At 49.2% G+C, this 14,029-nt stretch overlaps 1 protein-coding gene across 3 annotated transcripts in view; it reads right to left on the reverse strand.

The window, feature by feature from the left end:
- The window catches only part of LOC144132526 (signal-induced proliferation-associated 1-like protein 2), a 145,991-nt gene that overhangs the window by 55,873 nt on the left and 76,089 nt on the right, over nucleotides 1-14,029 (reverse strand). For all 3 annotated transcript variants that reach the window (XM_077665002.1, XM_077665004.1, XM_077665003.1), the window contains exons 15-17: nucleotides 6,279-6,393; nucleotides 4,350-4,487; nucleotides 1,824-1,939 (exon numbers count right to left, since the gene is read on the reverse strand). In XM_077665002.1, coding sequence (XP_077521128.1) covers nucleotides 1,824-1,939; nucleotides 4,350-4,487; nucleotides 6,279-6,393 — 369 coding nt within the window. The remainder of the gene's footprint in view (nucleotides 1-1,823; nucleotides 1,940-4,349; nucleotides 4,488-6,278; nucleotides 6,394-14,029) is intronic.

Consider the following 14,029-nt stretch of genomic DNA (forward strand, 5'->3'; position numbering starts at 1 on the left):
TGGCACTGGCCTTGAGCAGCTGCTATGTCAACACACCAAACCGGCATCCCCAACCCGCACGCGGCAGCTGACGGTGGCTGTCGATAAGTAGCAAACTGGCACCAGCCCATTCCCCACATGTGGTCGCAGATTGCGTCTGCTGATAAGCGGCGGCAGCCCGATAACGCGTTTGCGTTCTACTCTTAATAGGCATCGTTCAAGTTTTTTTTGTTTACTTTTAACCGTGCACTCGGCGCTCGAGGGAGCGTCGACAGTTGATGGAAGGGCCGATGTTCCTATCGCGGTGGCACCCCCACTCGGAACCGCAGCGGTGCCGGGGAGTGTCAGTAGCCGACAGAAGAGATGATGCCGCTCACGCGTAGTTTCTCTTTGGCTCTGACACATTTGAATATTGCCGGTTGCATTTCACAAGTTTTTAATTTAGTGCTCCGTCATTTGTGCTCTGGGTCCGGTAAGTGACCGGCGCTCGTTCACTGCTACATTCAAGAAGGCTGTCATTCTTTATGCCGAAGAAACGAACAGCCGCGCGCTGGGTACCAAGTTCGACGTTCGCAACGAGTGATACAGGTGTGGCAGCTGCAGCGAGGCAAAATTTTCAGCTGTTCTTGTTCCACGCAATGTCGTGATGCGGCTGTTTGCGAAGTGCGGGATTTCGCCGCACCATGATGTGAGAATGATGAGCTGTGGGACTGCAGCAGCGATCACGATGGCAGCGCTAATGAGGATGATGGCGCAGGCGTATTGCCACGAAGGGTGCACAGAGCTCAAAAGCAAGACCCGCAACAATGAAGGACAGAACAATGCACCTGTCCATCAGTGTCGGACAGAACAATGCAACTGTCCATCAGTGTACGCCTAAACCTGGACATAGCCTCCGTATAGTGAAGTCCTCGATATTACGAAGTTTCTCAATTCCCCAACGCCACCCCCATTGAAGCACATGTATTTGAGACCTCCATATAACGAAGGTGCTGCGACAGTTGACCTTGACATAATGAACTGGCTAGGCCATCTATCTATTAGCTAGTGCCGAGTTACACGAAATTTGGCAGAACCACATGAACGTCTCATGATGATAAAGCATGAACTGACATGAGAGGAACCTCTACGATCGTAACAAGCGACTGCAGTTGACACAATGCACCGTGCTCCAGCACCATCGGCACATCTTTGCTGTTTTCACTTTTGGAACGTCATACCACATGCCACTAAACAGTCCATGCTCAAAAGCAGCAAAAAAGTAATAGGACATAGCAAACAAGTCGAGGCACGAGCAACGTGTGTCCACCGCTGCCTGCAGTTGCTTGTGTGATTCCAGTGCCACTAGTTGTCAAGTGTTGGGAGCGGGGAGAGCAGAACACGCAGGCAACTTAAGGTAAAGAGTCCGTTTCCTGGGGCAACAGCAGCGAGCAGACCGAGAGAGGGAAAGAAGCACGTGCCTTCACAGCCGGTCTACTGGTGGAGGCACGACCGTGAACGCTTTCCTCTAGCTCGGCTGCGGTGCCTCGCCTCCCCCACTTCCCTCACTCCACTCGTAGTTGATTTCACGTACACTTATTTTTTATTTTGGTTTCCGTTCTGCATTGTCTTTTCGAGTCTTCTAGAGAAAACTGAAAATAATCCTGAACTTAATTTAATTTTGTTATATCCAGGTTTCACTGTATTGTCCTGTCCATCTCTGCCGTCTGTATTTCTTCCTGATCCCATACACCTGTCAGGATGATCACCAACTAGCCCTGCAACAAATACTTTCAGGCAACTGTCACGCTAAGGGGCAGGCATTGGCTTATGTTGAGGAGACGTTGATCAATGGGATTACCCACCTCCGCGGACTGCCATCCTTGTGCGGAGGCACCACTGTGACGCTGACCATCACAGATGTCTTGAGCAGGTCCACCATCTGGTCGTAGCTCAAAGTTGCCACGGCCACCTTGCAGATCTGCATTTTCACGACAGCAATTCAGAAACAGAAAGCTGCAAAACTACAGCAAAATTAAACGCAGAGTCGTGAGCGCAGCAGAAAGGCACCACACGGAGACAATGGCGACTGTCACTGAACAAGTATTTGCACTGCATCTTCCCAGCTAGTTCAAGCTGCTACAAAGCCAACATGGTTCTACAGCATAAGCTGTGGTGCCACCTCGATTCGATGATTTGAAGCATGTAAGAATGCCAGAAAAGCTCCAATTTGGCAGCATTTCAAGACATCACTAAATCAAAGAACACAGAAAACCAACAGATGGGAGTCACTGCATAAGCGCATCACCTTTATTTACGAGCTATGTATTTCCCCAAAACGGGAATTTCAGACCTCCACAGTTTCGCATTCCCTAGGGTGAGTCTTCCTACTAGAAAGCCAAATGCAAGAAGCACTTGGAGGCCACCCCCCCATTCCTCTCGTGAAGAGTTTCAGAACTAGCATACAAGCAGCAATTACCCAGATTTTACCCAGACAGTGAGACTCTGAATACCTGAATTACCGTATAAATGCATGTAAGGGCAGCACCCGTGCATGGGCTGCAACCAGTTTTCCCGAAGGAAATATTACAAAAAACCAAATATTCCTGTAAGGGCCACACCCAAACTTTCCACAACCCACGCAGGAATATTTGTTGAAATGCACGCGCCAAGGCCTCCGCAATCAGCTCTGGCTGTGAGCAACGGTGCACTTAATGCATGCGCACAGAAGCTTCCAGGTGCCGACCACAAATAGCGCCCGAGGCTGTGGCTCATCATCATCATGGTCCACTTTTTCCTCCGCCGCAAACTCCCGTATCGGCATCGGTATCACCAACTTCAGCCTTTCGTGGCTGTCAAAGGCTGGCAAATTTTTTTTTCCCCATATCGTGTGCACGGGCGGCACCCCGAAATTGGGCCCTCAAATCTGGAAAAAGAAGTGCGGCCCTTACACACGTTTATACGGTATCCAGTAACATTTGCACTGTGACCCTTGCCACTGAAGAAAAAAATCTTTGAATTAGGCACGACTAAAAGTAGTGACTTTGAATTGTTGAGGTTATACTGGACATATCTATACAGAAGAACATGATCAAATCAATAATGGGTAGTATGAAATCAAGTGTGGTTTGGATTTTTTCTTACGTCTATACACTGTTCCATTGTGTATATGCAGATGTCGAAACATTTCCTCCTGGACTGTTGCAAATCAGCTTAGAGAGCCTGCGCTACCACTTCCACCATGCTCACATCAGATGCACGCAACAGTCTAGCGAGCAACATGGTGAAGGCCAGGGAGTTCTTACTGGAAAGTTCAATGTTCCACGGAAACACTACTTTGCAATAATACCATCACCAATCAGCAGTTGCAAGCCCAATTCTGCACAGAAGTGTTTCCAGAAGGTACTACCAAGTCAATGGCAGAGCTGTGCAGGGCATTTTAGAAGGACTAATTGTCCAGCTGGCTCGCCGTGCACAATTAAATATTGAACTGAAATAAAAGAAAACAAAGTCATATAGAGAGACAAAAGAGTAAAGGCACTTTCATTTGGCTAAAAGTGGCACTTGTATCCAACATTCGTTACACCAGCCTGTTTGTAATAATAAAAAAAATTGCCGGTGGTTTAGCTCTGGTTAAACCTGGAGTGACGCGATAGCTACAGCTGGCCGAGGGGAACCTGGTCACGTGACCAACCACGTGATGAACACCGTGATCAGGCACGGCGCCGCGCCGCCGGCAGCTGCTGTGCACCCCGTGACCAACCACGTGACAGCGTGGCGGCACAGCCACAGGGTTGCACGCCGGGACAGAGTTGCGCACTGACATAGGGTTGCGCGCCGGCACAGGGCGGCGCAGCGCCACGCTGAAGGCTCGAAATGCTACCGTAATGTAGCTATCGCTACAAAAAGCAATGAAAGCAGATAGCTGGGTCGCAAATTAGGTATAGAGCACATTGTGTATACATGTAAGAGGTATCACGAAACAGGGCCAACAACATGAGGCTCTACTGCAAACTGTTTACGACCCATTGGGTACGTAGTTTTTGAACAGCCAAGAGAGCATGTGGGAGGTTCGTACATCAAAGTCTCCTTTGCTCTATCAGCAGGTGTTGGAAGCTGTATCACACAGTCCACTGCCAAATATGGTGGCAGCCTCTGGCCTTGTGTAAACAGGTCCAAACACAACATTCTCATCAGCTGCAAATTTCTAGGTGTCAAATCCGCGTCATCTCTGTTGTTTTGCTGTCCCAGTTATACGTAGCAACCCCGGTGCTCAATAGTTAAATTACTACTGCAAGGTACTGCCTTGATTAATGCACCATTCAAAAGCACTGGTGCAAGTTAAACAATGATTAAATTCAAGCACTGCCCACGGCACCACCCGCACTTGCCTCCAGAAGGCGGCATCCTCGCCTGAGTCCTGCCTCCCAGGCGAGCCCGTGCGGCTCCACCTCAGTGACCAGCCCTTCGGACTGGACGTGGAAGCCCAGTTGACCCACTGCGTTCCGGCATAGCATCAGCTCCTGCGTCTGGGGGGGGGGGGGAGGCAAGAGATTCATGTTACCATTACACACACACACACACGCGCGCGCGCACGCACACACACACACACACACAGAGAGAGAGAGAGAGAGAGAAATGAAAGGGGCATGTTTTCTAAGCCACAACTGCCCCTGGTTCAGTTGTTTGTGAGCATTCCACACATAACTTCGAACACACCAAGCATGCGGCGGGCAGGAAATTCGACGTGACCGAGAAATGCATCCGACGATAGTGCAACCAAAAGGATGCATTGAGGAACACAAGCTGCAAAAAGCGCCCTCTCCGAGGCAAGCCTTGCAAGTTTCCCGTACTAGATGAAGAGCTGCTCTGCTCAGTGATGGAAGTGCAGAACAAAGGCTAAGCGTTGACAGCTGACATGCTGCGCGACTTCTTGCGGGAGGAGCGTGCACCAGAGCACAGCACCGGCTAGGAGTCTGAAGGCTCCACCAGTGAATGAACGTAAAATAAATGCCGCTCATTCCCTGACTGGCGTGTTTTTAATTTATTTTTTTGCACATCACATGTATGGACCGCACTCTGAAAATTGGCCCCTGAATATGGAAAAAAAAGTGCGGCCCTTACATGCATTTATACTGTAAGTGTGCAAAAACGACAATATGACTAGCTATTCCGATGGTCTATGGGTGTTTAACGTCCCAAAGCAATTCGGGCTATTTGGGACGCCGTAGTGAACGGCTCCGGAAATTTTGGACCACCTGGGGTTCTTTAACGTGCACTCACATCGCACAGTACATGGGCCTCTACAATTTCGCCTCCATCGAAATTCGACCAATGCAGCCGGGATCGAACCCACGTCTTTCGAGACAGCAGCCGAGTGCCATAACCACTGAGCCATCGCGGTGGCACTAGTTGTTCCTGTCAGAAATTGATATCCAGCAGAACACCTACTGAATTTGCCTAAATGCAGTGCAACTATGACTGGAATTCAAAGGTTGCTTTGCTGGTGTGAAACGAAAAAGAAAAAAGTGAATCATTTAATAATACGTACAGTACAATCTCCATGATATAAACACAGTCAATATGAATTTTGGGATTGTATGAATTCGTGAGATTCCCTGGCCACTGGAGTGCACTGTACACAATGCACAGAATTTTGGACATTCCGAACACCCTCCCGTGCACTGACACGTGAGCTGCGACCACACCCTCGAACACTAAGAGCTGCCCACCCATCACTGCTAGTGACATTAACTTTTTCCCATGCTTCTGCAAAAGGATTTTATTTGTTTTGAATGACACAAAATTTCGGATAATGAAAATTTTATCGTGACCCCGTGAGATTTGAATCAAGATTCAGCTGAACGGATTCTAATACAATGGGAGGAGTAACTTATCAGTATCAGTAAAGAAAAAATAAAAACTTGGAATAAACCGCTGTACTACAGGAAACTGTGCAGACTGATGCTCTGGAAGCCATTTCAACAGCCTTCAGTGATTTGAAACCATGTTCTGGAAAAGCTTTGCTGTAAAGTGTGAGTATGATGTTCTGCTGCAGTGTGTATGGCATTTCCAGCCTTTGTAACCACTGTACACCACCACCAAAGTGTCATGCTAGATGAAGCAAACACTGTATCTTCATATGACACCTAAGAAGGGGCACAAGTTTAAACAAAATGTTGGTCTTTTTCTTTTTCCTGGATAAATATACCCTTAAAAACCCAGCTTTAGGCTCACTATGCAAACCACTACTTCACTTGCAAGTAGTGGTTTCCTCACTCCATGACAGGCAGAAACAAGGTGAGAGTGGGCCTACTTACCTCGCAGCCATCGCTGACACAGGCTAACCTGGTCACAATCTCCTGGGCCTCGTCGGCATCGGAATCGCGCGTCCGCAGCACCACGCATTCTCCCTGGTGGTAGAACAGCTTCAGGCTGCATGATGAAACAGGGCAGCCAGTTAAAACATGCTCATATGTATGTTGTGAAGTAAAACTGTGCTCACTGAAAGCAACAAAGAACACTGATACGGACACCAGTACAGAGCAGGATATGGCGTCAAGTTTTCACTACAGTCGTACTGCACATTCATGTCATTCATGACTGAGCATCCTACTATAAGGCAGACTTCCATGGTGTGCTCCTTACACAGTATGCACATGCTACAATCAGCCTAATAAAGTTCTGACACCAGTTGGCTTATTTTTGCACTGGTACCTTTTTATTACACCACGCTGAGGCAGAAATGGTAATTAATAATACAATAATAACTGGTTATGAGGACAGCAGGCATAGCAGCTCTTGACAGCAGGACAGTAATAGCATTTTCCTCATAACCAATATACCGTATATACTCTCGTGATGAATCCACTTTTTTCCCAGGAATGTTGACATCAATTTGGGAGGAGGGTTCGTTATGCGGGGAAAAAGTTTGAGCAGTTTTTCCTGGGAGAGTCGACATTTCATATCACGCGTCAGTCTGTCCGTCAACAAAAGCATGCAGTCAGACGAGTTCGTGCCACTGGTGTTCGGCATCGTTCACTTTGAAAGGTGTTCGCTGTATATCACAGTGTGGTCTAACGATTTTGTGATAGCTGGCGCTAAAGCAAACAAGCTGAACACCGGTCCTCAAGGTCAGGGGTGCATGGTTTACGCGAGGTTGAAAAAAACACGCAGGACTGTGAGGGTTCAGGCGTTTTTGCTCCCGATCTCGAGCTTGCCAAATCGCTTGGGGTCTGAAGGTCCTCCTTCCTTCATAGCACTTCAGTGGAGGATTTTTTTTATACAATTCTGGTTTAAACTAGTACGCTCCTCTCCGATGCACGAGTGCTCACTGGCTGTCTAAGCACACACAGTCAAACCTCGATATAACGAACACACATATAACGAATTAATGAATATATCGAACTATTCACAATATTTTTGTCAAACACATGTAATTTTAACTTCCCGTAGCGAACGCGGTTCGGCATAAAACGGATATAACGAACTTCGTGACGCCAAGCCCTACCTCACTTTAATAGCAGGTGGCAGGGTTCATTGCACTACAAGTGTGTTGTGCGGCGCAGCAAACGTTCAGGACTACCTCGCAGGCGCTGACAGTGCCACAGATGCCATGTCGGCATTGAGAGTTGACAGCCAAAGAAATCGTCCGCATCTCACAACCGCTGACAGCACCGCTTCAGCAGCGGCGTGATCGAATGCTGCTTTTGTGTTTTAGTGTTAGCAGCAGCGTGGCCGTCCTAGCGTTCTGTGGAGGCTCTGTCGGTGGTCATGTCGAGTGTGGTGTGCGGGTGTGCGTAGCGCTGTGATGGCAGTGAACGTGAAAAAAAAGAGTAGCACTGACATTAAAGACCAAGCTCGAGATAATTCAACGTGTGGAGAACGGCGAAAAGAAGTGCGTTCTTGAGGACTTATTTGGCATCCCAAGGAGCACTTTGAGTACCATTCTGAAGAACAAGGCTGTCATCAAGGTACAAGCACAAGAGACCATGCGGAAAAGTGCACAGCGTCTTCGGCCCGCCACGTTCAGCGACGTGGAGAAGGCACTCTACAAATGGTTTTTGAATGTCAGAGCTCGGAACATACCAGTGTCGGGACCTATGCCTAAAAAAAAAGCGAAAAACTGCCTGTATCCTCGGTGCCGAAAACTTCGTCGCCAGCTCCGGATGGCAGCAAAGGTTTAAGGCACGCTATGACATCGTGAGAAAAACGATCTTTGGCGAAAGTGAGACGGCAAACTGTGAGAGCATCAGAAAGTGGCTGGAAGAGGAGTGGCCGCAAATCCTTGCAAAATATCAGCCCAAGGACATCTTTAATGTGGATGAAACAGGCCTATTTTGGCAGATGCTACCCAGGCATACCCTTGACGCACGTGGAGAGCCGTGCCATGGTGGGAATCAAGGAAAGGCTCGGATCACAGTTTTTGCTTGCCGCCGACATGGAAGGCACTGTGAAACTGCGACCCCTCGTCATCGGGAGATTTAAAACCCCAAGATTCATGACAGGGTGCCGCATACTCCCCGCATAGTATAATTCCAACAAGGAATGTTGGATGACACGCCAACTTTTCGCGAAGTGGCTGCATGCTTGGGACTGCGAGCTTGTGCGTGAGGGTCGAAAAGTGTGCGTCCTCGTTGATAACTGTACCGCGCCCAACACAGATGTCGTGCTCCATAACATTGAAGTTCGCTTTCTTCTGCCTAACTCTACAGCCAAGCTGCACCCTTAGATCAAGGCGTCATCAGGGCCTTCAAGGCAGTTTACAAGAGGAGACTGATTGACACTCTTCTCGTGAAGCTTCGTATGAAGCAGAACTTGAAGATCTACCTGCTGGTAGCAATCCAGATGCTTAAAGCAGCATGGGACAGTGTGAAAGGCGAAACGATTGCCAACTGCTTTCGGCATGCAGGTTTTGTTCCAGCACAGGCCCGTGCATCAAGTGACGATGGTGACGATCCCGATGAAGAAGAAGCAGAGCTCCGTGAGCTCGATGAGGCCTGGAAAGATTTTTCGGGTTTTGTTCGTGACATGCTCGCAACAATGACTATACAAGACTTCGTAGGTGGCGACGACATCGCAGAGACCACGGCTGTACTGACGGATGCTGAAATCGCTGCGGAAGTCTCTGAACATCCTGCAGACGAAGCTCAGACTGACCCTGCAGTCGATGAGAACATTCCGACTTCACAAGAGGCGCTTGCTGCACTGGATTTACTGCGCCGCCACTGCAGCGCTATTGAGGGCAGTGGGTTTGCCCTTGTTGAGTGTTTGCAAACTGTGGAACAGGGCGTGATACAGAACGCGATCAACACAAAAAAGCAGGCCGTGATAATGCAGTTCTTTGCGCGTAAATAAATAGACGTTACCCAAGTAAGCACCCTCAGAGTTGCTGTGCCTTCTCTGATCGAATTTTGCTGCTCTTGCATGTATTTTTTACAAACTTTTATATTATGAATTATGGATATAGTGAACTATTTTCCGATTTTTTTAACGGTTCGTTATAACGAGGTTTCACTGTAGTAGTGCAGCCGGGCGCAGAGCAAGCCACCACTGTCCATGCTTCTGTCAAGAGTGTACAACGTCTTGGTGCTCTGCCAAGTTCACCGAGCTCCCCTGGTGAGACATTCGATATTTCGAACGGTGCGCTGGGCCCCTGGGAGCTGTGCTTTCCCCAAAGAGACTCGCATCTCCGGCCGCACAACGTGCAGCCTGGGGGCGAGCGGCGACATTTGCAAGCCATGCCTCCCCGAGAAAGAGAGAAAACCGGTCGAAGTGATGCCTCCTCACTGGTCAGGGAGGTGAGAGAACTGGAAAGAGCCAGGCGTGGCCTCCGCAATAGAGCGCGTGCGCCAGCCGCCGGAGCCGATCGCGGAGGCCATGAGCCAGGCGGTGGTTGCACCCACAGCGCCCCACGACTGGCAGAACTAGCACCTACAGCGCATTTCTATTGAGTTTTCTCCCTCTCTCTCCTTCACTTTCCTTTGTGCCTCCTCGACCGACGCCAGTCGAATCCATTGGCCAGTGCTGGGCGTGTTGCATTTTTCTTGTGTGTGTCTTTGTTTCAACACACCGATTAGCGTGCGACTGCAGTCATCTAGTGAGCTATGGCATCTACGGACGTAAAAACGAATACGGACTTCGCAACAAAGATTTAGGCGATAAAGTGCATTGAGAATGACGAAAAGAAGTCCTCCATGGCACATGCATTCAGCATTGCGCGGAGCACTCTTAGTACGCTGTTAAAAAACAAGCTGGACATCATGCTCAAAGCACATGAGCAAAGTTGCTTGGCTCATGTCGTGTGTGCCCTGCTGCTTTCGACAAAGTTGAGAAGGCGCTATATACAGTAAAACCTCGTTAATTCGAAATCGCTTAATTCAAACTTCCGGTTAATTCGAACTGACGGCCGGGTCCCGGCAAAGCCCTGTGTATTTCAATGGGTCAAAACTCCCTATAATTCGAATATGCCGGTATCCACGTTGGTTAATTCGAACTAGGCGCCGATGGCTGGCATTGCTCCTCGCATATAGAAGTCGCCTCGTAGCAAATACAATGCGCTGAAAATTTTAAAAAATGCAGAATGATGAGAAAAAAAATAAGCCAGCACGCATGTCAGCACGCACGAGGTGAGACGTGAATTTCGTTGCCCGAACCAACCCTCCGGTGCATGCCGTAGCAGGTTTTCGCTGCCGGAGCGTCGAAGCATTGGCTTGTCTATTTTTGGCTGACGCGCGGTCACGCGGGTAGCCACCCTACCGCGGGCGCCGCCTATGCTCCGGCCACGGTGGCTCCGGCGCAAGCCGTTGCAGCAGGTCAACTAAAGGACTACCTTGCCGATTACTCGCTCAGCGATGTGTTCAATGCAGATGAAACCGCGCTTTATTTTAAGTTGCTGCCGAACAAGACTGTCAGTTACAAAGGCGACACGTGTTCAGGCGGGAAGAGAAGCAAGGAAAGAGTGACGGTGTTGGTGTGCGCAAACGCGACTGGCACGGAACGGTGCCGCTTGCTAGTTATAGGCAAAACAGCGAAGCCTCGCTGCTTTAAAGGGCTAAAAACTCTCCCTGTTGATTATACTTTCAACAGAAAGTCGTGGATGACGCGAGCAATTTTCACGGATTGGCTGCGCACACTCGACAGGAAGTTCGCGGCACAGAACAGGAATGTTCTGTTGTTCGTCGACAACTGTTCAGCCCATTGCGACATCAGCGAACTGAAGGCGATCCGTCTGGCATTTCTGCCGAAAAACACTACGGCTGTGCTGCAGCCTATGGACCTTGGGGTTATTAAAAACCTCAAAACACTGTACAGGCGCCACCTCCTAGAGCGGATTCTTGTGTGTATGGACAGCGGCAAATCGTACGACGTCAATCTCCTCGGAGCCTGCCACATGCTGGCAACATCGTGGAATGCTGTCAAGGCGGACACAGTCGCGAACTGTTATCGAAAGTGCGGCTTCATTGAAGGCCCAGAAGCCTGCAACGCGGCAGAGCTAGATGCTCAGTGTGATGACTCCGTCGCGCTGCACCCTGCCTACGCTGCTTTATCGGAGGGTGTTGACTTCCAGAGCTTCGTAGACGTTGACAGCGGCGTGGAGACATCGGGGCCGTTAAGCGATGCCGAGATTATTGAAGCGGCCTGCGGTGACCAGATGCCGCACAACTCCGGCGCGGCGAGCACAGCAGACAGCGACGACGAGTCCGACGGAGGCGACGATCCATTGCCACCCCCGAGTGCATGTGAAACAGCGTCAGCACTCGATCTGGCTGCGCGCTACTTCTCCGCCGATGATAATTCGGACGCTGCGTTGGAGCTGTTGGGCAAGTTGCAGACGATGCTTGTCGAGTCACGGCAAAGAAAACGAAAACAAATGCGCATCACCGATTATTTTTCTCTTTAAGCTTGCTGCTTACGCGAATGCATTTTGATGTTAGCTCCAACCGCATAAACAAATTAACTTTATTTCCTTCGACATTCGGGCTCTATGATTTCAATTCGCGCAATCGCCCGCCGCAAATGTGTAGTAGCGCGTAGTAAGAGATAACGATCTCGGATATGCCTGTTTTAGCTTCGGCCCGCGCTGCCGGGCGTGATGGCCGCTTTTTTTAGCGCCCGCTTGTTAATTCAAACTCCGCTTAATTCGAACAATTTTCCGGTCCCCCTCGAGTTCGAATTAACGAGGTTTTACTGTACTTGGTTTCTCAAAGTCCGAGCGAAAAACATCCCCGTGGATGGCCCCATGTTATTGGAGAGGGTCAAATGGTTCACCACGGCTCTTGGCGATAACTTTTGCGGTGGCACTGGGTGGCTACAACGGTTTAAAAACCTCCATGGCATTGTGGAAAAAGCCATTTCAGGCAACGGCTTTCAGAAGAGCAGCTGAAGATCGCTGTGAAGTTTTCGCCTGCAGAAGTCTTCAATGCAGACGAGACTGGTCTCTTTTGGCAAACGCTGCCTAACAAGACACTCAATCTCCTTAGGAGTTCATGTCACGGCGGGAAAATGAGCAAAGCGCATGTTAAGGTTCTGCTTGCGGCAAACATGGATGGCTCGTGCAAGCTGCGTGCGTTTGTTATCGGAAAGAGCATGTCCCCGTGCTGCTTCATGAATTGCAAGCAGCTTCCAGTCGTCTACGGCTGTAATAGAAAGGCCTGGATGACACGCCAACTGTTTGTTGAATGGTTGGAGGCTTGGGATGCCGAGTTGGGCAGGTCGGGCCGTTGAGTATGACTTCTGTTAGACAACTGCTAGGCCATCAAGCTGCAGAACTATGAACTCAAGTTTCTCCCACCACCACAGTGAGACAGCATCCAATGGACCATGGCATCACAAAGGCATTCGGGGTAGGCTACGGAAGGCGACTTGTTCAGAAGCTCCTTGTAAACCTCCACATGGGAACTGATCTCAAGATCGACTTTCTCGGTGCCATCCAGATGATTAACGGCGCATGGAACGACATAAAACAGGGCACGGTAGCCAACAGTTTCGGCAAGGCAGGCTTTGGAGTGGCTGGAGATGAATGTCCTGAAGCTTTGGATGACGATGATGAAAGCTTGGAGGACACGTTTCATGACTTGTCCCATTTTGCCGGCGTCAATCCGTCGGAACATATCGTTGAGGACTTCATTAACGCTGGCACCAAAGTTCAGGCTGCAGCCGACCTCGCTGATGAGGACATTGTGGCCGGAATAGCTGTTGCCCAAGAAGGCGCTTCCAGAGACGACGAGGACAACTGTGTTCCAGAAGAGATGCGCCCGTGCACAGCTGCTGAACTGGCGTCAGCATTTAGCCTCATTTGGCGTTGTTGAGGCGAAATGGAAGGTACTGGGCTGCCGCACCTAAACAGTCTCGAGAAGACCGAGACTAGTGTTTTCAACTTCATTAGAAAAAAGCAGTCGAAAATTAGCAATCTTTTTTCCGTGAAATAAAGTTTTTTCACGTTGTGTGCCAGGATTTTGCGGTCCACGACTCTTGCGATCGGTAATCCACAACCTGTCATGATCTCGAGTGTGGGTTAAGTCTCTATCTGTATATCAAATTTTCGCTATATCAAACTATTTTCCGATCCCCTTAGAATTCGATATATCCAGGTTCGACTGTATTCACACATGCCTATATCTGAGTCAACTTTCTTGTCGGCCAGTGAGGGGTGCGAGATGGGAGGCCTACATATAGGTGGCAATATACAGTACCAACTATACTGCGTAAATCAGAGAAAAATGAAAAATTTGTTCGGGCTCAAATTTCACACGGAGATTGCATTTGGTGGTCAGTTTGTTTTATACTACATTAACATGGGTACTTGCCCGATTCGCTCAGAAATAATTGAAAATCTCCACCGTATGTGGTGACAGCGGACCGAAATGGGAAGTTTTCGCAGCAATCATACCCATAGCGCCATCTGTGCTTGCCGAAAGAACGAGCACTCTACCATTGAAGCTGCGGCAAAACACAAGGGGAAGAAAGCGGCTGTGCAGTCTGTTTGAAAGTGCTTTCTCGGCTATTTTATCAAAATTGGCCGTAGAAAACGCTGTTGCATGCAACTGCCCCCCTCTCCATACCTTGCATT

Source organism: Amblyomma americanum, chromosome 5, assembly GCF_052857255.1.
Source record: "Amblyomma americanum isolate KBUSLIRL-KWMA chromosome 5, ASM5285725v1, whole genome shotgun sequence".
Lineage (NCBI taxonomy): Eukaryota > Metazoa > Arthropoda > Arachnida > Ixodida > Ixodidae > Amblyomma > Amblyomma americanum.